Source organism: Hyla sarda, chromosome 6 (genome assembly GCF_029499605.1).
Source record: "Hyla sarda isolate aHylSar1 chromosome 6, aHylSar1.hap1, whole genome shotgun sequence".
Lineage (NCBI taxonomy): Eukaryota > Metazoa > Chordata > Amphibia > Anura > Hylidae > Hyla > Hyla sarda.
The window spans coordinates 26,970,188-26,992,454 of NC_079194.1; the positions used below are offsets into that span (position 1 = coordinate 26,970,188).

The 22,267-nt window shown below is 43.5% G+C and overlaps 1 protein-coding gene across 6 annotated transcripts in view; it reads left to right on the forward strand.

Annotated features, from left to right (window-relative positions):
* The window catches only part of VAV3 (vav guanine nucleotide exchange factor 3), a 266,286-nt gene that overhangs the window by 105,149 nt on the left and 138,870 nt on the right, over positions 1–22,267 (forward strand). For all 6 annotated transcript variants that reach the window (XM_056523396.1, XM_056523393.1, XM_056523395.1 and 3 more), the window contains one exon: positions 12,358–12,474. In XM_056523396.1, coding sequence (XP_056379371.1) covers positions 12,358–12,474 — 117 coding nt within the window. The remainder of the gene's footprint in view (positions 1–12,357; positions 12,475–22,267) is intronic.

A 22,267-nucleotide genomic window follows, 5' to 3' on the forward strand; every position in this document is an offset into this window, starting at 1 on the left:
AGCGGGGATCCCCTGTTTCTGTACACTCAGCAGTGAGGCTTACAAGGTTTGCTCGGTTACCTTGAGTCTATTTAGTGATTTAGTGGTTTCGAGAGTCTAATTGGCAATGCGTAGAGCACCACCGGCTACCTCCTGGGGCTCTGCACAGGTTTGCAGAGTGCCCCTTCCAATGAATATACCTAATACCTGGCAATGTTTAGGCTTCAGCAGCCACTACGGCCTTTTGGCTAAGATCAAGTGTAGTATCTGTTCTTATCAGTGGTTTAGTCTTTGGCCATTGATGTAGGATGGATGCTGCATGGAGGGAGCAGGTGTACTGGGGCATTCCGGGGCCAGTTCTGAGGAATCGCCTCGACGGCTGCCCTGATGTGACCTGTTTCCTCCGGGTCTCGCCATGAGGTTGGGGGATGTAGAGTCGAGGTATTTCTGTGCCTCGGGGAGTGGTGACCCTGAGTGAACACACTGCACCATTACTCTTCACCTTTGGCACTCACCCTTGGTATCCCGGCCTTCTGGCTAGGATCAGGGACATTTTTATAGATCCGGCCGGATGACTGGACAGTATATCTGCACTCGTCCACTTATTTATTATTTTTGTATGTCACTGTGCCACTTTACGTGTTTTGTTTGTACACAGGATCTGTCAGGATGCTGTAGCCCTTCTGGGTGTCCCTCCTGATGGTCTAGGGGAGGTGTGGGTGGCCATTAGGTTCCTCACCTCCCTGCAAACCCTGGACATCTTGACTTAGGTCAAGATGTCATCAGTATACGGCTCCTGGGCTGATACCTTGGTTAACGCCTAGGTTTAAGCCAGGAGCATTTTCGGCCCCTTAGTTGCTTTGTTGAAAAGGGGCATCGAACCTGGATCCTTGCAGGTGCCTTTTGGCCCGGAGGTGATGGGTTGGTTTCTTGGGGGCCTCTATTCTGTTGGAGAAGGGCTTAGTGATAGACCACATCCTTTGTGCATGTTTTTTTAATGTGACACTTTTGCACTTTTTCTTGCACTTTGGGTGATAGAGAGCACATGCCTCGGCTCTTAAAAAAAAAAATAAAAAAAAAATGTACTTAGTAATACAACATCCCTGCTTACTGTACAGAGGCAGGGACTCCTTTTTTTAACAGAAGCCTTTGCATAATTTTCATGATGGCACCCTACTTTATTAGTATAGGGCACCACATAAACTGGGTACTGGTGCAGGGACCCCTTTTTCCATTGAACTCTCTACTCCTGTACGTAGTTTCCATGGCACCCTACACTATTAACTTAAGGCACTACATAAACTACTGTTTGTACAGAAGAAGGGACTGCTTTTTTTTTTTTTCCAGAAGTCCCTGCTCCTGTACCTAGTTTCCATGGCACCCTCCACCATCCTCCTGTGCACAACACAAACTACTGTATGCACAGGAGCAGGGACTCCTGTCAAAGAAAGGAATCTTTGCTCCTGTACTTACTGAACAGGGGGAGTATCCTGCTCTGTGAAGTGGTGCCAGAAAGTTATACAGATTAGTAAATTACTTCTATTTAAAAATCTTAATCCTTCCAGTACATATCAGCTGCTGTATGCTCTAGAGAACGTTGTGTACTTCTTTCCAGTCTGACCACAGTGCTCTCTGCTGACACCTCTGTCTGTCATCTCTGTCAGGAACTGTCCACTGGTATGGGGTTTTTCTGACATGGACAGAGGTGGCAGCAGAGAGCACTGTGGTCAGACCTGGAAAGAAATACACAACTTCCTCTGGAGCATACAGCAGCTGATAAGTAATGGAAGGATTAAGATTTTTAAATAGAAGTAATTTACAAGTCTGTTTGGCACCAGTTTATTAAAAAAAAAAAAAAGTTTTTCACCAAAGTACCCCTTTAATTGCTTTTTAGCCACAAACGACACACATTTGCTGGCTGCTCTGCCTCTGGTCTACTAAATATTCACTAAGCAGCAAGGTATACAGTATGTGCCTCCCTGCTCTGTAAGTACAGGGACTCCTTTTCTTTGACAGGAGCCCCTTCTCCTGTGTTGGTTTGCCGGATTCAGACGAATAATATATATATATTTTTTAACTACGTTAGTTCCTGAATTGATTTGTGTAATTGTCACCTACGAGTATAATCTATGGGGAGCCATAGCCCTTTCATTTAGTCCCAAAGAACACATGTACAGTATATGGACACAGTTGGCAACAATGTCGCAACAAAACACGTTTTTACCTAGCGTAATGTTTCTTTGCATTAGTGCAAGTGAAGTCTATGGCTCCATCCTATAGAGGGACCAATTCAATTTCCATTGACTAGAGCAGATCTTATTAGGGAGCCGATACATTATACAGCGTGAAGGTTATTTCTGCCGCCCCCCTGGGACACAATCTCTTCCCCAGGAGCCGTGGTTACTGTTTCGCTACTTTCCTTCGTTTTTACAATAAGTGATCAATAAGGAGCAATTTTGTTACAATTTTATTTTATACAAACAACTGATTTCTTTGTTTCATTGTTAATTTGTTAGATTATTTCTAGTTGTTTCTATGTACAGTTTGTTATGACCCTTCTGATTATATTAATGGTGAGCTATGTGTAAAACCTTAGGTCATGGTTTCCCAACCAGGGTGCCTCCAGCTGTTGCAAAACGTCAACTCCCAGCATGCTTGGACAAAACGACAACTCCCAGCATGCCCGGACAAAACGACAACTCCCAGCATGCCCGGACAAAACGACAACTCCCAGCATGCCCGGACAAAACGACAACTCCCAGCATGCCCGGACAAAACGACAACTCCCAGCATGCCCGGACAAAACGACAACTCCCAGCATGCCCGGAAAAAATGACAACTCCCAGCATGCCCGGACAAAACGACAACTCCCAGCATGCCCGGACAAAACGACAACTCCCAGCATGCCCGGACAAAACGACAACTCCCAGCATGCTATGACAAAACGACAACTCCCAGCATGCCCGGACAAAACGACAACACCCAGCATGCCCGGACAAAACGACAACACCCAGCATGCCCGGACAAAACGACAACTCCCAGCATGCCCGGAAAAAATGACAACTCCCAGCATGCCCGGACAAAACGACAACTCCCAGCATGCCCGGACAAAACGACAACTCCCAGCATGCCCGGACAAAACGACAACTCCCAGCATGCCCGGACAAAACGACAACTCCCAGCATGCCCGGACAAAATGACAACTCCCAGCATGTCCGGACAAAACGACAACTCCCAGCATGCCCGGACAAAACGACAACTCCCAGCATGCCCGGACAAAACGACAACACCCAGCATGCCCGGACAAAACGACAACTCCCAGCATGCCCGGACAAAACGACAACTCCCAGCATGCCCGGAAGAAACGACAACTCCCAGCATGCCCGGACAAACGACAACTCCCAGCATGCCCGGACAAACGACAACTCCCAGCATGCCCGGACAAAACGACAACACCCAGCATGCCCGGACAAAACGACAACTCCCAGCATGCCCGGACAAAACGACAACTCCCAGCATGCCCGGACAAAACGACAACTCCCAGCATGCCCGGACAAAACGACAACTCCCAGCATGCCCGGACAAAACGACAACTCCCAGCATGCCCGGACAAAACGACAACTCCCAGCATGCCCGGACAAAACAACAACTCCCAGCATGCCCGGACAAAACGACAACTCCCAGCATGCCCGGACAAAACGACAACACCCAGCATGCCCGGACAAAACGACAACTCCCAGCATGCCCGGACAAAACGACAACTCCCAGCATGCCCGGACAAAACGACAACTCCCAGCATGCCAGGACAAACGACAACTCCCAGCATGCCCGGACAAAACGACAACTCCCAGCATGCCCGGACAAAACGACAACTTCCAGCATGCCCGGACAAAACGACAACTCCCAGCATGCCCGGACAAAACGACAACTCCCAGCATGCCAGGACAAACGACAACTCCCAGCATACCCGGACAAAACGACAACTCCCAGCATGCCCGGACAAAACGACAACACCCAGCATGCCCGGACAAAACGACAACTCCCAGCATGCCCGGACAGCCTTCGGCTGTCCGGGCATGCTGGGAGTTGTCGTTTTGCTACAGCTGGAGGCACCCTGGTTGGAAAGCACTGCCTTAGGTACTGTAGATATGTTTCACTCTCCTCTGGGCAGGAATAGGTTAAGCAGTGATGTGATTAGGATTTACAGGGTATATTTAATGAAAAGACATTTCAGACGTCTGTGCATTATTAATGCAGGTCCCAAGTTAGCAGAGGTCCACGCAACCTGCTGTACGGATCAATCCATCTGTCTGAGAGCGGGGGGCGGGGAGGAAAGATAGCGAGAAAAGGCACCGCGGGGAGAAATGCGAGTAAAGATCGATAATGTGACTATTCCTACTGGAGGCAGAAATCTCAGCTGACCTGCAGCGACCATAACCTAGAACTACTGGTACAAGTCAGGGCTGCATATGATATGTGTGTATAGATATAAATATATATGTGTGTATATATATATATATATATATATATATATATATATATACAGTCATGGCTGTAAATGTTGGCACCCCTGAAAATTTTCTAAAAAATGAAGTATTTCTCACAGAAAAGGATTGCAGTAACACATGTTTTGCTATACACATGTTTATTTCCTTTGTGTGTATTGGAACTAAACCAGAAAAGGGAGGAAAAAAAGCAAGTTGGACAAAATTATTGGCACCCTTTCAACATTGTGGAAAAATAAGATTGTTTCAAGCATGTGATGCTCCATTCAACTCACCTGGGGCAAGTAACAGGTGTGGGCAATATAAAAATCACACCTGAAAGCAGATAAAAAGGAGAGAAGTTCACTTAGTCTTTGCATTGTGTGTCTGTGTGTGCCACACTAAGCATGGACAACAGAAAGGAGAGAAGAGAACTGTCTGAGGACTTGAAAACCAAAATTGTGGAAAAATATCAACAATCTCAAGGTTACAAGTCCATCTCCAGAGATCTGGATTTGCCTTAGTCCACAGTGCGCAACATTATCAAGAAGTTTGCAACCCATGTCACTGTAGCTAATCTCCCTGGGCAGGGACAGAAGAGAAAAATTGATGAAAGGTATCAATGCAGGAGAGTCCGGATGGGGGATAAGCAGCCCCAAACAAGTTCCAAAGATATGTCCTGCAGGCTCAGGGAGCATCAGTGTCAGTGTGAACTATCCGTTGACATTTAAATGAAATGAAACACTATGGCAGGAGACCCAGGAGGACCCCACTATGGAGGAGACCCAGGAGGACCCCACTATGGAGGAGACCCAGGAGGACCCCACTGCTGACACAGAGACATAAAAAAGGAAGACTACATTTTGCCAAAATGAACTTGAGTAACCTAAATCCTTCTGGGAAAACGTCTTGTGGACAGATGAGACCAAGATAGAGCTTTTTTGTAAAGCACATCATTCTACTGTTTACCGAAAATGGAATGAACAGAAAAGAACACAGTACCTACAGTGAAATATGGTGGAGGTCAATGACATTTTGGGGTTGTTTTTCTGCCTCTGGCACTGGGTGCCTTGAATGTGTACAAGGCCTCATGAAATCTGAGGATTACCAATGGATTTTGGGTCGCACTGTACAGCCCAGTGTCAGAAAGCTGGGTTTGTGTCCGCGATCTTGGGTCTTCCAGCAGGACAATGACCCCAAACATGGATGGCAACAAAGCGCTGGAGAGTTCTGAAGTGGCAGCAATGAGTCCAGATCTAAATCCCATTGATCACCTGTGGAGAGATCTTATAATTGCTGTTGGGAAAAGGCACCTTCCAATAAGAGAGACCTGGAGCAGTTTGTAAAGGAAGAGTGGTCCAACATTACGGCTGAGAGGTGTAAGAAGCTTATTGATGGTTATAGGAAGCCACTGATTTCAGTTATTTTTTCCAAAGGGTGTGCAACCAAATATTAGGTTAAGGGTGCCAATAATTTTTCCCAGCCCATTTTTGGAGTTTGGTGACATTATGTCCAATTTGCTTTCTTTCCTCCCTTTTTTGGTTTAGTTCCAATACACACAAAGGGAATAAACCTGTGTATAGCAAAATATGTGTTACTGCAATCCTTTTCTGGACTTGACCTCGCTGCACTCAGTACTGAACTTAAAGAGACTGAACTAGCTCCTCCCAGGGTTTTTATGGGGGAGAATCTGGAGGGGTCCTGTAGGTCACTCTATAGGTCACATGGTCACTGGTACCTTCCTTGGTTACAACTCATGACAACAGTATTTAAAGGTATATGACAAGTTATATACATTTCATTAGATAACACAGGTGGTAGTTAACTATTTAAGGAATACAGACAAAAGAGGGGCACAGGGGTCACTGAATAGGGTCAACCTGACAGGGCAGCAAGGGTACAGGGTGCAACTCCTATACTGGGCCACCACATATCTATCTGATATCTATCTATCTATCTCACATCTATCTTTCTATCTATCTATCTATCTATCTATCTATCTATCATATCTTTCTATCTATCTCTTTTTCCTTCTATATCCTCATGCTCTCCACTCCACTTATTTTATCTGTTTATGAGAAGTCTCGGTGACAGACAGTATGGCCGCCATTACGGCTCCCAGAGGGGTCACTGCCCGCCTTCTGTATGTTGATGAACGCCAAATATACCAGGATCCGGAATGTATTGCAGAATATCTTATTTGCCAGTCTTATAAGGCTGTAATAGTGAATATATAGTTGTCTCCCACATTTACTGCCACAGAAGTAACTAGTGAACAATTCTATTTTATATCTATGTAATAAAGCAAAATATATTATTGTAATTATTTTTTTTTAGACTTCAATGTTTTTATTAGAAATGATTCTGTCCTATTGATATATCTGCTCAGTGTCACGGTTATCCTGAGTGGCCCCTTCGGGGATCCTGGGACGGGCTTAGTGCAATCCTCCAGAGTCTACCGGGATTTCATATCCAAATCTCCAGAGTCTTATTCCCTAAACCTTTTTATTGTCTGTGTTGTGTCACTGTACGCAGCGACCTGCTCAGTGTCGTAGTCTCATCTGCCTAATATTACTCTACATTGTGTCATTCCCGTTTCAGGATGTTCAGGGCCTCTGTTTCCATCATTGGTAATAGGGAAGGTCTGCACAATGTCAGGAGGCTCCGTGTAGGTGAAACTAACAGAGAGAAGAGATTCATGGGATTTGTTGAAGCTTAAAGGGGTACTCCAGTGGGAATATTTTTCCCCCCAATCAACTGTTGCCAGAAGGTCAAACAGATTTGTAAATTACTTCTATTAAAAAATCTTAACCCTTCCAGTACTTATCAGCTGCTGTATGTTCCAGAAGAAGTTGTGTAGTTCTTTCCCATCTGACCACATTGCTCTCTGCTGACACCTCTGTCCATGTCAGGAACTGTCCAGAGTAGGAGCAAATCCCCATAGCATACCTCTCCTGCTCTGGACAGTTCCTGACATGGACAGAGGTGGCAGCAGAGAGCACTGTGGTCAGACTGGAAAGAACTACACAACTTTCTGTGGAGCATACAGCGGCTAATACTGGAAGGATTCAAAAATTTTAATAGAAGTAATTTACAAATCTGTTTAACTTTTTGGAGCCAGTTGATATGAAAAAAATAGTTTTTCACTGGCGTACCCCTTTAACCTGGTGTTGTACAGAACCATGGTCCATATATACCAGCACAGTCTAAGGGTGCTTTCACTCCATGTTTTCAGCCTACGGGTGCTGGATCCGGCTGGGAAGGGGAAAACCATGCGCTCCCGTACCCCAGCTGGATTGGGGCTGAAATCCATTGACTTTGATGAGCCGACCGGAGAAACCGTTTGACTCCGGTCGGCTCATTTTCAACCCGTATCTGTTTTTCTGACCGGACGTATACTATGGTTTTAGGTCCAGTCACAAAACCGGATACGGGGCAGACATGAGCCGACCGGAGTCAAACGGTGACTCCGGTCGGCTCATCAAAGTCAATGGATTTCAGCGCCGATCCACCTGGGGTATGGGGGCGCACGGTTTTCCCCTCCCCCAGCCGGATCTGGCAGCCATAGGCTCGAATTGTGGTGTGGAAGCACCCTAATACTTACACCAGACCTCTTTTTTCACAACCAGTGTACCTTAACCTGTTGCAAAACTGCAACTCCCAGCATGCTTGGACAGACCCCTCCTTTACATCACTGGTCCTGAGCTGTCACTCCAGTACTGGGACAAGGCTTACTGCTCTCTGAGGCTGTGACGTCACGTCACAGCTTACAAGGAGATTCTGTTTCATGGGACGGTAAAAGCTTTAGCTGACATTCTACAGAACCATGGTCCGTATATATCAGCGCTGTCCAATATCTACACTAGATCAGTGTTTCTCTTGTCATGGTACACATCATTTTCCCCATCTGACCCTTCGTCCCTCTGTGAGCTTCCCAAGCAGGGTGCCTTCACCTGTTGCAAAACTGCAACTCCCAGCATGCTTGGACAGACCCCTCATTTACATCACTGGTCCTGAGCTGACACTCCAGTACTGGGACAAGGCTTACTGCTCTCTGAGGCTGTGATGTCACGTCACAGCTTACAAGGAGATTCTATTTCATGGGACAGTAAAAGCTTTAGCTGACATTCTATAGAACCATGGTCCGTATATACCAGCGCTGTCCAATATCTACACTAGATCAGTGTTTCTCTTGTCGTGGTACACACCATTTTCCCCATCGGACCCTTCATCCCTCTGTCAGCTTCCCAAGCAGGGTGCCTCCAGCTATTGCAAAACTACAACTCCCAGCATGCCCGGACATGCTGGGAGTTGTAGTTTTGCAACTACTGGAGGCACCCTGCTTGGGAAACACTATACTAAACAGTCTAGAATGCACCAGATTGCACCTTTAAATTTGTTGCACCTTAAGACGTGCCCAATTTATATGTCATAGCTTACGAGAAGATTCTGATTTTGAAACTTCAGGGAAAAAATAGAGCACAGCCGAAATGGATGATCTGGATTATTATTCCTTAGTTTGACACCATACACAGGTGTTTTTTTTTACTGTTGCCGGACAACCCCTTTAAGTTATGTTTACACATAATAAATGTTTTTAAAGGTGAAAATGTGCCAGATTTTAATTCAATTTATGCCAAAGTCGGAAAAAAAAAAAAGCACTTTACTCTTTTCTTACCAGATCAGACAGGTACAAGGCTTGTCAAACCCTTGTCCCACTTTCATTCACTGCCTGTCTACATATTGGGGGAGATTTATCAAACCCTGTGTAGAGGAAGAGCGGTGCAGTTGCCCATAGCAACCAACCAGATCGCTTCTTTCATTCTTCACAGGCCTCGTGCTCGTGATGTCATCAGTGTTCCAAAAAGAAAGGAATTTCCTCTGTAGCATTCAACAGCTAATATGTACTGGAAGGATTAAGATTTTTTAATAGAAGTAATTTACAAATATGTTTAACTTTCTGCCACCAGTTGATTTAAAAGAAAAAAGGTTTTCACCGGAGTACCCCTTTAAGGACGCAGCCATTTTTCACCTTAAGGACTGAGCCCTTTTTCGCAATTCTGGCCACCGTCACTTTACAAATTTAAAAACGCGAAAATGCTTTTACTGAATATTCGGATTCTGAGATTGTTTTTTTCGTGACATATTCTACTTTATTTTGGTGGTAAATTTTCAGCGTTACTTGCATCCTTTTTTGGTGAAAAATCCCCAAATTTCATGAAAATTTTGCATTTTTCTAACTTTGAAGCTCTCTACTTGTAAGGAAAATGAATATTCACAATAAATTTTTTTTTTATTCACAAATACAATATGTCTACATTATGTTGGCATCATAAAATGGACATATTTTTGCTTTTTGAAAAAATTTGAGGGCTTCAAAGTAGAGCAGCAATTTTCAAAAAATTCATGAAAATTGCTAAATCTGAAGGGATAGATGTTACAGAACTACAACTCCCAGCATGCCTGGGCAGTCCAGGCATGCTGAGAGTTGTAGTTTGGCAACATCTGGAGGGCTACTGTTTGGGCACCACTGTAACAGTGGTCTCCAAACTGTGACCCTCCAGATGTTGCAAGACTACACTGCTGGGAGTTGCAGTTTGGCCTTCCTAGTGGTTGAGTGGTTGCCACAGTAAAGATCGTTCTACTTTCACATTCAATCCAACCCCCCCCCCCCCCCCCCCAACGTCGATTCCCTACCTGATCCAGTATCCAGCAGTCTCCAGCGAAGATCCAGGGTTCCCAGGCATCTTCTCCTGCAGGTACGGCCTCCATCTTCTTCCCACGATCCCCTCGACATCCAGGGGTGGGCAGAACGGGGGGTTGCCATGGCAACCCCCTGTCCTGCGCTGCCATTGGTCAGAACTCCGTTCTGACTAATGGCAGAGAATAGGAGGAGATCGCAGGTTAAACAGAAACGCTGACGTGTTTCGAACCATATGGCACCATGCCATGACTAAGAACCATATGGTTCAATAACACGTCGGCGTTTCTGTTATGCTTTTAACCACCCCATTTGGATTTCATTTTTACTATGATTAATACATTTTTAGACTTTTAATCAATATTTTTTTGGGAGCTGGAATTAGCATTTTTGTTTTTGAGGACATGTTCACACCAAGTGTGCGGCTTGGATACTTATTCCGTGCTTCCAAGTTCACGTGAAGTTCCCTTCCACTTAGGACATCTATAGGCGGTGAACTGTTTTTTTTTTTCTATATATTGACTTATTCTTTATATACATGTCCAAATTTGGAAAAGTGCGGGAGAGAGAGCGTCATGATGACGTCATTCGATTACCGGATGTGATGTACCGGCATGGACATCGCATAAAACTCCATATAACATATATGCACAAACAAATATTAAAAACAGTGTTGTAACGATGAATTGGGTAAAAGAACAATTATATAGGAATGAATATTCTTTATAGCAGTTGTTACACATATAGATTGTAGATTAAAGTGTACCCATCAGATCCAACAAAATTTTTTTTTTTACATATATATCACTTAGTACCTAATCCTGACCATGTACATCAAATTTTTACGTGTCTAGCACCTTTATTTATTTTTTTATTACACTTTTAATTAGCTCACTAGTCTGAATTCCTCTCAAAGGGAGGGGGCGTGGCCTCACTGTGCAGGTCTCCGCCCCCTCCTTCAGTATGCTGTCTGCTCACATCTCCCCTAGCATTAGCAAAACTACAACTCCCATCTTGTCCTCACTGACAGTAGCGGGACACAAGCTGACAGTGGGAGGATTTTTCCTCCGGCTCTGAGCCCTGCGCTCACAGCTGTCAATCAAGGAAGTGTGTCCATGACATAGGTGATGACTCATGGACACAGCAGGACTAGTATGTGTCCAAGCAGGCAGGGGGGGGGGGGGGGACAGTTGTCTGACTGGCTTTTTCTGTATGAAATACTGAAAAAGTTTCTAATGAAAGCAATTGCAAAACCTATTGGTTATACATGCGTCACAACATATCAAAAGTTTTTGTATCTGACAGTGCCCATATAAAGGGGTACTCCGGTGGAAAATATTTTTTTTAAATCAACTGGTGCCAGAAAGTTAAACAGATTTGTAAATGACTTCTACTTAAAAAAATCTTTACCCTTCCAGTACATTTTATCATCTGTATGCTTCAGAAGAAATTCTATTCTTTTTGAATTTCTTTTTTTTTTTCTTGTCCACAGTGCTCTCTGCTGACACCTGATGCCCGTATCAGGAACTGTCCAGAGCAGGAGAAAATCCCCATAGCAAATCTATGCTGCTCTGGACAGTTCCTGACACGGACAGAGGTGTCAGCAGAGAGCACTGTGGACAAGACAAAAAAAAAAGAAATTCAAAAAGAATAGAATTTCCTCTTTAGCATACAGCTGCTAATAAGTACTGGAAGGGTAAAGATTTTTTAATAGAAGTCATTTACTAATCAGTTTAACTTTCTGGCTCCAGTTCATTTAAAAAAAAAATAAAAAAAGTTTTCCACAGGAACACCCCTTTAACCCCTTGTGTTCGTGACGCCAGGGCGTAGTTTGACCTCTTCAAAGAGTGCATTGGCATGGTCTCTCATCTAGATAGGGGGAACGTAACTGGTTACGGTTAATGATTGATGTGCTAGTAAAGAGCGTCTTATATACATACGTCTTATATACATACGTCTTATATACGGTTTATTACAGTGGTGTCCAAACTGTGGCCCTCCAGCTGTTGCGAAACTACAACTCCCAGCATGCCCGGACAGCCGTTGGCTGTCCGGGCATGCTGGGTGTTGTAGTTTCGCAACAGCTGAAGGGCCACAGTTTGGACGCCCCTGTTTTTTTTTACCATGTATACGATGTATATAGATCTTTTTTGCATTCTATTTATTGACATTTTTCCATGATTTTTTTTCTAGTTTCTGTGTCTAAAGAATATTCGGACATTCCTGACTGTGTGCTGTGAAGCCTTCAACATGAAGAAAAATGACCTGTTTGAGGCGTTTGACTTATTTGATGTGCGGGATTTTGCCAAGGTAGGTGATTCTGTAATAACCGGTGATTTATATTGTTTTATAGACACAAGACTGGGATATAGTCAATGGACAGATAATATCAGGGCGGGATAGTCATAGTCAGCGACCACATCCCGCTCACGACTAAAAACACAGTCTCAAAGTTATGACTCCAAACAACCCCTCCCTTGTATGGGCAACAGGAGGTGAGATGTGATCTCTGCTGCTCCTCAGAATTGTGCCGGCACCTAGTCATGGATGGCAGCCGGGTCTCTTCCTTTGATGACATCATCCATCAGCATCATACAAAAGCTCAGAAGCACCACAACAATTTTCCTTTTTAATTGTTCATGACCATGGTTCTATTAAAGGGGTTGTCCAGAAATAGAAAACCAGAGGTATCTTCTTCCAAAAACAGCGGCACTCCTGTCCTCAGGTTGTGTGTGGTATTGCAGTTCCACTGAAGTGAATGAAGATGAGTTGTAATACCGCATACAACCTGAGGACAGGGGTGGCGCTGTTCTTGAAGAAAAAAGCTCTGGTTTTCTATTCCGGGACAACCCCTTTAAAGGGATACTCCAGTGGAATATATATATATATATATATATATATATATATATATATACATATATATATATATATATATATATATATATATATATTATTTTTTTTTATCAACTGGTGCCAGAAAGTTAAACAGATTTGTAAATTACTTCTATTTAAAAATCTTGATCCTTCCAGTACTTATCAGCTGCTGTATGCTACACAGGAAGTTCTTCTCTTTTTGAATTTCTTTTCTGTCTGACCACATTGCTCTCTGCTGACACCTCTGTCCATGTCAGGAACTGTCCAGAGTAGGAGCAAATCCCCATAGCAAATCTCTCCTGCTCCTGAAAGTTCCTGACATGGACAGAGGTGTCAGCAGAGAGCACTGTGGTCAGAAAGAAAGGAAATTCTAAAAGAAAAGAACTTCCTGTGTAGCATACAGCAGCTGATAAGTACTGGAAGGATTAAGATTTTTAAATAGAAGTAATTTACAAGTCTGTTTAACTTTCTGGCACTATTTGATTTTAAAAAATATTATTTTCCACCGGAGTACCCCTTTAACCTTTACAGGATTTTCTTTATTGCGTTCCCCCCCCACCTACTAATATACATAATTCTTTTATTTTTCCATCTACAGACCCATGTGAAGGCTTGTTTTTTTTTTTCTGGGATGTGATGTGACCAAAAGAAATTGAGGAATTAAAGGGGTATTCCAGGAAAATTTTTTTTTATTATATATCAACTGGCTCCAGAAAGCTAAACAGATTTGTAAATGACTTCTATTAAAAAATCTTAATCCTTTCAGTACTTATGAGCTTCTGAAGTTAAGGTTGTTCTTTTCTGTCTAAATCCTCTCTGATGACACCTGTCTCGGGAAACGCCCAGTTTAGAAGCAAACCCCCATAGCAAACCTCTTCTAAACTGGGCATTTCCCGAGACAGGTGTCATCAGAGAGCACTTAGACAGAAAAGAACAACCTTAACTTCAGAAGCTCATAAGTACTGAAAGGATTAAGATTTTTTTTTTATAGAAGTAATTTACAAATCTGTTTAACTTTCTAGAGCCAGTTGATATATAAAAAAAAAGTTTTTTCCTGGATAACCCCTTTAAAGAGTACCTGTCATCACAAAAACTTTTTATATGTTGTCAATTAATGTATTAGAAACAACTTTCTAATACCATGTCATAAAAAAATAATCATATTTATATCTTTATTTTGACTTGTAAAAACTGACCACTAGGGGTCTCCCTACATGTCCCGGCCACAAGTCTCTCATAGAGTTAGGACTCATGCATGAGTCCTAACTCTCATAGTGCAGGCAGGACACTGACGAGCACAGCGCATCTCCCTGCCTGTCGGGAGCGAGCGCTGTGAACCCTGCATGGCGCACCTCAGCTACATTGAACACTGCCTTCAGTATCATAATATAAAGCAATGGAGATGGTGGCAGGTGCTCTTTAATGTTTTTTTTCTCGTTTACGCTGTTTGAACATTGGTATCAATAATTAATTTAATAGTTCAGACAATTCCGCACGTGGTAATTTCAAATATATATATTTAGATGTTTATATTTATTTATTTATATATTTTTTATATTTATATTTATTTATTCTATGACTTTTTTATGTTACTACATCTACCGCCAAAATTCAAATCCAAGACTCCGCAGAAAACCTAATGGAAAGTTGCATGACTGGATCATTCATTATATCGCAATGAAGTTTTATTTGCATCATATCAGAAAATCTCTTTAACCCCTTAAGGACCAGGCCATTTTATACCTTAAGGACCGGAGCGTTTTTTGCAATTCTGACCACTGTCACTTTAAACATTAATAACTCTGGAACGCTTTTAGTTATTATTCTGATTCCGAGATTGTTTTTTCGTGACATATTCTACTTTAACATAGTGGTAAAATTTTATGGTAACTTGCATCCTTTCTTGGTGAAAAATCCCAAAATTTGACGAAAAAATTGAAAATTTTGCATTTTTCTAACTTTGAAGCTCTCTGCTTGTAAGGAAAATGGATATTCAAAATAAAAAAAAATTTGATTCACATATACAATAAGTCTACTTTATGTTTGCATCATAAAATTTACGTGTTTTTACTTTTGGAAGACACCAGAGGGCTTCAAAGTTCAGCAGCAATTTTCCAAATTTTCACAAAATTTTCAAACTCAATATTTTTCAGGGACCAGTTCAGGTTTGGAGTGGATTTGAAGAGTCTTCATATTAGAAATACCCCATAAATGACCCCATTATAAAAACTACACCCCCCAAAGTATTCAAAATTACATTCAGTAAGCGTTTTATCCCTTTAGATGTTTCACAGGAATAGCAGCAAAGTGAAGGAGAAAAATCTAAATCTTCATTTTTTTCACTTGCATGTTCTTGTAGACCCAATTTTTGAATGTTTGCAAGGGGTAAAAGGAGAAAAATTTTACTTGTGTTTGTAGCCCAATTCCTCTCGAGTAAGCACATACCTCATATGTCTATGTAAAGTGTTCGGCAGGCGCAGTAGAGGGCTCAGAAGCGAAGGAGCGACAAGGGGATTTTAGAGAGTACGTTTTTCTGAAATGGTTTTTGGGGGGCATGTTGCATTTAGGAAGCCCCTATGGTGCCAGAACAGCTAAAACCCCCCACATGCCATACCATTTTGGAAACTAGACCCCTTGAGGAACGTAACAAGGAATTAAGTGAGCCTCAATACCTCACAGGGGTTTCACGACTTTTGCAAATGTAAAAAAAAAAATAAAAAATTATCTAAAGTGCTTGGTTTCCCAAAAATTTTACATTTTTACAAAGGGTTAAAGCAGAAAATACCCCCCAAAATTTGAAGCACAATTTCTCCCGATTCAGAAAACACCCCATATGGGGGTGAAAAGTGCTCTGCTGGCGCACTATGGGTCTCAGAAGAGAAGGAGTCACATTTGGCTTTTTTGAAGCAAATTTTGCTCTGGGGGCATGCTGCATTTAGGAAGCCCCTATGGTGCCAGGACAGCTAAAAAAAAACACATGGCATACCATTTTGGAAACTAGACCCCTCGGGGAACGTAACAAGGGGTAAAGTGAACCTTAATACCCCACAGGGGTTTCACGACTTTGGCATATGTAAAAAAAAAAAAAAAAATTTTACCTAAAATGCTTGGTTTCCCAAATATTTTACATTTTTACAAAGGGTTAAAGCAGAAAATACCCCCCAAAATTTGAAGCCCAATTTCTCCCGATTCAGAAAACACCCCATATGGGGGTGAAAAGTGCTCTGCTGGCGCACTACGGGTCTCAGAAGAGAAGGAGTCACATTTGGCTTTTTTGAAGCAAATTTTGCTCTGGGGGCATGCTGCATTTAGGAAGCCCCTATGGTGCCAGGACAGCTAAAAAAAACCACATGGCATACCATTTTGGAAACTAGACCCCTCGGGGAACGTAACAAGGGGTAAAGTGAACCTTAATACCCCACAGGGGTTTCACGACTTTGGCATATGTAAAAAAAAAAAAAAATTTTTACCTAAAATGCTTGGTTTCCCAAATATTTTACATTTTTACAAAGGGTTAAAGCAGAAAATACCCCCCAAAATTTGAAGCCCAATTTCTCCCGATTCAGAAAACACCCCATATGGGGGTGAAAAGTGCTCTGCTGGCGCACTACAGGTCTCAGAAGAGAAGGAGTCACATTTGGCTTTTTTGAAGCAAATTTTGCTCTGGGGGCATGCTGCATTTAGGAAGCCCCTATGGTGCCAGGACAGCTAAAAAAAACCACATGGCATACCATTCTGGAAACTAGACCCCTCGGGGAATGTAACAAGGGGTAAAGTGAACCTTAATACCCCACAGGGGTTTCACGACTTTGGCATATGTAAAAAAAATAATAATAAATTTTACCTAAAATGCTTGGTTTCCCAAAAAATTTACATTTTTACAAAGGGTTAAAGCAGAAAATACCCCCCAAAATTTGAAGTCCAATTTCTCCCGATTCAGAAAACACCCCATATGGGGGTGAAAAGTGCTCTGCTGGCGCACTACAGGTCTCAGAAGAGAAGGAGTCACATTTGGCTTTTTTGAAGCAAATTTTGCTCTGGGGGCATGCTGCATTTAGGAAGCCCCTATGGTGCCAGGACAGCTAAAAAAAACACATGGCATACCATTTTGGAAACTAGACCCCTCGGGGAACGTAACAGGGGGTAAAGTGAACCTTAATACCCCACAGGGGTTTCACGACTTTGGCATATGTAAAAAAATATATTAAATTTTAACTAAAATGCTTGGTTTCCAAAAAATTTTACATTTTTACAAAGGGTTAAAGCAGAAAATACCCCCCAAAATTTGAAGCCCAATTTCTCCCGATTCAGAAAACACCCCATATGGGGGTGAAAAGTGCTCTGCTGGCGCACTACAGGTCTCAGAAGAGAAGGAGACACATTTGGCTTTTTTGAAGCAAATTTTGCTCTGGGGGCATGCCGCATTTAGGAAGCCCCTATGGTGCCAGGACAGCTAAAAAACCCCACATGGCATACCATTTTGGAAACTAGACCCCTCGGGGAATGTAACAAGGGGTAAAGTGAACCTTAATACCCCACAGGGGTTTCACGACTTTGGCATATGTAAAAAAAAAATAATACATTTTACCTAAAATGCTTGGTTTCCCAAAAATTTTACATTTTTACAAAGGGTTAAAGCAGAAAATACCCCCCAAAATTTGAAGCCCAATTTCTCCCGATTCAGAAAACACCCCATATGGGGGTGAAAAGTGCTCTGCTGGCGCACTACAGGTCTCAGAAGAGAAGGAGTCACATTTGGCTTTTTTGAAGCAAATTTTGCTCTGGGGGCATGCTGCATTTAGGAAGCCCCTATGGTGCCAGGACAGCTAAAAAAAACCACATGGCATACCATTTTGGAAACTAGACCCCTCGGGGAACGTAACAGGGGGTAAAGTGAACCTTAATACCCCACAGGGGTTTCACGACTTTGGCATATGTAAAAAAAAATATTAAATTTTACCTAAAATGCTTGGTTTCCCAAAAATTTTACATTTTTACAAAGGGTTAAAGCAGAAAATACCCCCCAAAATTTGAAGCCCAATTTCTCCCGATTCAGAAAACACCCCATATGGGGGTGAAAAGTGCTCTGCTGGCGCACTACAGGTCTCAGAAGAGAAGGAGACACATTTGGCTTTTTTGAAGCAAATTTTGCTCTGGGGGCATGCCGCATTTAGGAAGCCCCTATGGTGCCAGGACAGCTAAAAAAACCCACATGGCATACCATTTTGGAAACTAGAGCCCTCGGGGAATGTAACAAGGGGTAAAGTGAACCTTAATACCCCACAGGGGTTTCACGACTTTGGCATATGTAAAAAAAAAAATAATACATTTTACCTAAAATGCTTGGTTTCCCAAAAATTTTACATTTTTACAAAGGGTTAAAGCAGAAAATACCCCCCAAAATTTGAAGCCCAATTTCTCCCGATTCAGAAAACACCCCATATGGGGGTGAAAAGTGCTCTGCTGGCGCACTACTGGTCTCAGAAGAGAAGGAGTTACAAATTTTGCTCTGGGGGCATGCCACATTTAGGAAGCCCCTATGGGGCCAGGACAGTAAAAAAAAAACACATGGCATACCATTTTGGAAACTAGACCCCTTGGGGAACGTAACAGTGTTACACCTCACAGGTTTTTTGAACAGTGGGCCGTAAAAGTAAAAATTTGATTTTTTTTGCACTATATTGACAGTGTTACCCCAAATGTTTCAATTTCACATTGGGTAATAGGGCAAAAGGCCCCCAAAATTTGTAGAACAATTTTGTCTGAGAAAAAAAATACCCCATATGTGGATGTAAATTGCTCTGTGGACGCACTACAATGCTCAGAATAGAAGGAGTGAAAATTTTGTTGTAATTGAAGTCGGGGGTCATGTGCATTTATAAAGCCCCCAACAGGAAAAAAAAAAAACACATGTGACACCATTTTAGAAACTTCACCCCTCAATGAACGTAACAAGGGGTACAGCGGGAAATAACACCTCACAGGTTTTTTTTGAAAAGTGGGCGATAAATTGAAAAATTTGATTTTTTTACAGTAAAATGCTGGGGTTACCCAATTATTAACATAATATGAGAAATTGGGTTACAAATTTTGGAGGGCTTTTCCCCCTGACTATAAAAATACATCCACATATGGGGTAACATGCTGGGCGGGCGCACAACAAGGCTCAGAAGTCATAGAGGTCACTTTGTATTTGTGGCCTTTGGCATATCAGTAGCTGACGGTTACATACATTCCGAGGAAAATACAAAAATGAAACACCCACATGTGACACCATTACAGAAAGTACCCACCCTGAGGAATGGGTATAGGGGTAATTTTTAATGCACAGGTGTTTCCTAAATTTATTTTCCAGGAATGGATGAAGGGTAGCTTTTGAAAATTGCAATTTTCAACCTATGTTCTGCTTCATCTTTCTGGGAACAACTAACATGTGACTCCGAATTGTCGCCTGAAAATACGACAGAGCTCAGTGAGAACTCTTCGCATTTGAGGCAGATGTTTGTTACGGACCTAACAGTTACATACATTCAGAGGAAAATACAAGAAAGGAACACCCACATGTGAACCTATTACAAACAGTACACCCCCTAGGGAAGGTGTATAGGGTGAAGTGGAGATTTGGAACAGACGGGTGTTCCCTTCATTTATTTTCCAGGAATGGATGAAGTGTACTATGGGGGGAAGAAAATTGCAATTTTAGTACTGATATGCCAATTATTTTCCCAGAATGATGACCCAGAGTACAGCCAAAAGTAAAAATGATGCCCGCCCCAAACCCTATACTCTGAATCATCATTCTGGGAAGGGGATGTGTGGGGCCGTCCCTATTCTGTTACCTCAAATGCGCAACCCGCTCAGGTGGGGAGAGAGAGCGTTGCGCATTTGAGGCAACTGCAAACCTCCAATGCTGTTGACTCTGTGTCCCATGACCCATTTTTTAGGGGGAAGAAAAAAAAAATATTGGGCTATTGGGAAAAAGGTTTTGTTTTTTGGGGGTGTGTTTTGGTTTAAAATTTGGAAGTCAATGTACCCTGGACTGGTACATTGGAGCCGAATTCTGGGGAATGAAAATTAGGGCAAAGGATGGAAAATTTAGTACTCCATGGAAGTGTGATACTCCCTGAAGCAGCCTATGCAGAGGCCCGGATGATCGGGGCAAGTGTCACATTGAGTGGTGGTGTCCCTCCGTCTCCCCTTCTTGTGACACACTCTGCATTTCTTCTGGGTTCGTCCCGTCCTTCCAGTGTTGGGGATCACACCTGGAAAGTGTTGGCCGGGGACGATCCGGGGACCTAAAGTTCCAGAGGTGCTCTGACCCGCTCTTTGGCGGTCACCATAGATGAGGGCCTTTAGAACTACCTCTTGGAACTCCAGGTATGTCCCTGTGTTGCCAGCGTTCTGGTACAGTATAAAAGAGTTGTACATGGCAACCTGTACCATGTAGACCGCAACCTTTTTATACCATACGCGTGTTTTCCGCATGGCATTATATGGCTTGAGGACTTGATCAGAAAGATCAACTCCCCCCATATACCGATTGTAGTCCAGAATACAATCGGGCTTGAGGACCGGTCCCACGGTACCTCGCACAGGGACAGGGGTGCTGCCATTCCCATGAATTGTGGTGAGCATAAGGACATCCCTCTTGTCCTTATACCGGACCAACAACAGGTTCTCATGGGAAAAGGCACGGGACTCACCCCGGGGGATAGGAGCATGTAGGGGATGGGGCGGAAGGCCTCTTTGATTCTTCCGGACTGTCCCACAAGCGACCGTGGATCTGGCGGCGAGGGACGTGAAGAGAGGGATACTAGTATAAAAGTTATCCACGTAAAGGTGGTAACCTTTATCTAGCAATGGGTGCAAAAGGCCCCAAACGATTTTCCCGCTAACACCCAGAGTGGGGGGACATTCTGGGGGTTCAAAACGGGAATCTCGTCCCTCATACACTATAAACTTGCAAGTGTACCCGGAGGTACTCTCGCAAAGTTTATACATCTTCACGCCATACCGCGCCCGCTTGGTCGGGATGTATTGCCGGAAGCTGAGTCTCCCTTTGAAGCTGATGAGAGACTCATCAATAGAGACCTCCCGCCCCGGGACATAGGCCTCCCAAAATCTGGCCCCGAAGTGATTGATGACCGGCCTGATTTTATACAGGCGGTCATACGCGGGATCAGTTCGGGGGGCACATGCCGCATTATCAGCATAATGCAAACATCTCCGAATGGCCTCGAACCGGGAGCGTGCCATGGCCATACTGTAGAGGGGTGTCTGGTAAAAGACGTCCCCACTCCAATATTGCCTGACACTGGGTTTTTTAACTATACCCATATGCAGCGCGAGGCCCCAAAAGGTCCTCATTTCGGCTGCATCGACTGGAGTCCAGCCGCCGGGTCTAGCTAAAAGTGAGCCCGGGTTAGCGGCGACGAACTGTTGGGCGTACAGATTCGTCTGTGTAACCATCAAATTAACAAAGTCGTCACTGAAAAAATGACCGAAAAAGTCCTTTTCAGTGAACCCGGCGATGTTAATTTTGATTCCTGAGTCGCCAACAAACTCAGGAATCACGGGCTCGTGGTCCGCTGGCTCAGCCCAGTCAAGTTCTCCGGTACGATGTACCAGTGATCTTGGCAGGGGGGCTTCACTAGTATGAGCGCCAGGGGGACTCATACTAGCATGGGGCACAAGGTCAAGGGCAGAGGAGGTTTGCGGCACCGCACGGCGGCGTCTCCGCCGCCTTGGTGGCTCATCATCAGAACTAGATGATGAGGAGGACGATGAAATAAGGAAGGTGGGGTCTTCATCGTCCTCTGAGCCGCTCTCGGTGTCGGAGGCAATTAGGTCATATGCCTCCTCCGCCGAAAACACTCTGCGGGCCATTTCCCTACTCTAATGTGGATACGGGGTGTGTGTGTGTGTGTGTGGGGGGGGAAAACTTTATTGGTGTGTGTGCTGCGTGTGGTGTGGTGCGATATTACCTCCCTAACCCGCCCTAACCCTCCCTAACCTAACCTAACTAAACTAACCCGCCCTAACAGAAAAAAATATAAAATAAAAAGGAGCCTTTTTAAAAAAAAAAGGGGGGGACTTCTAGCGCAAAAAAGCCCTGCGCCAAAAAAAAGCGTTTATCTAATCAGTGGTGTGCGCACTGATTAGCGCTTGTGGCGGCAGGGGGCGCAGAAGTCAGTGGGGGGTCTGGCCACTGACCCCCACACAAAAAAAA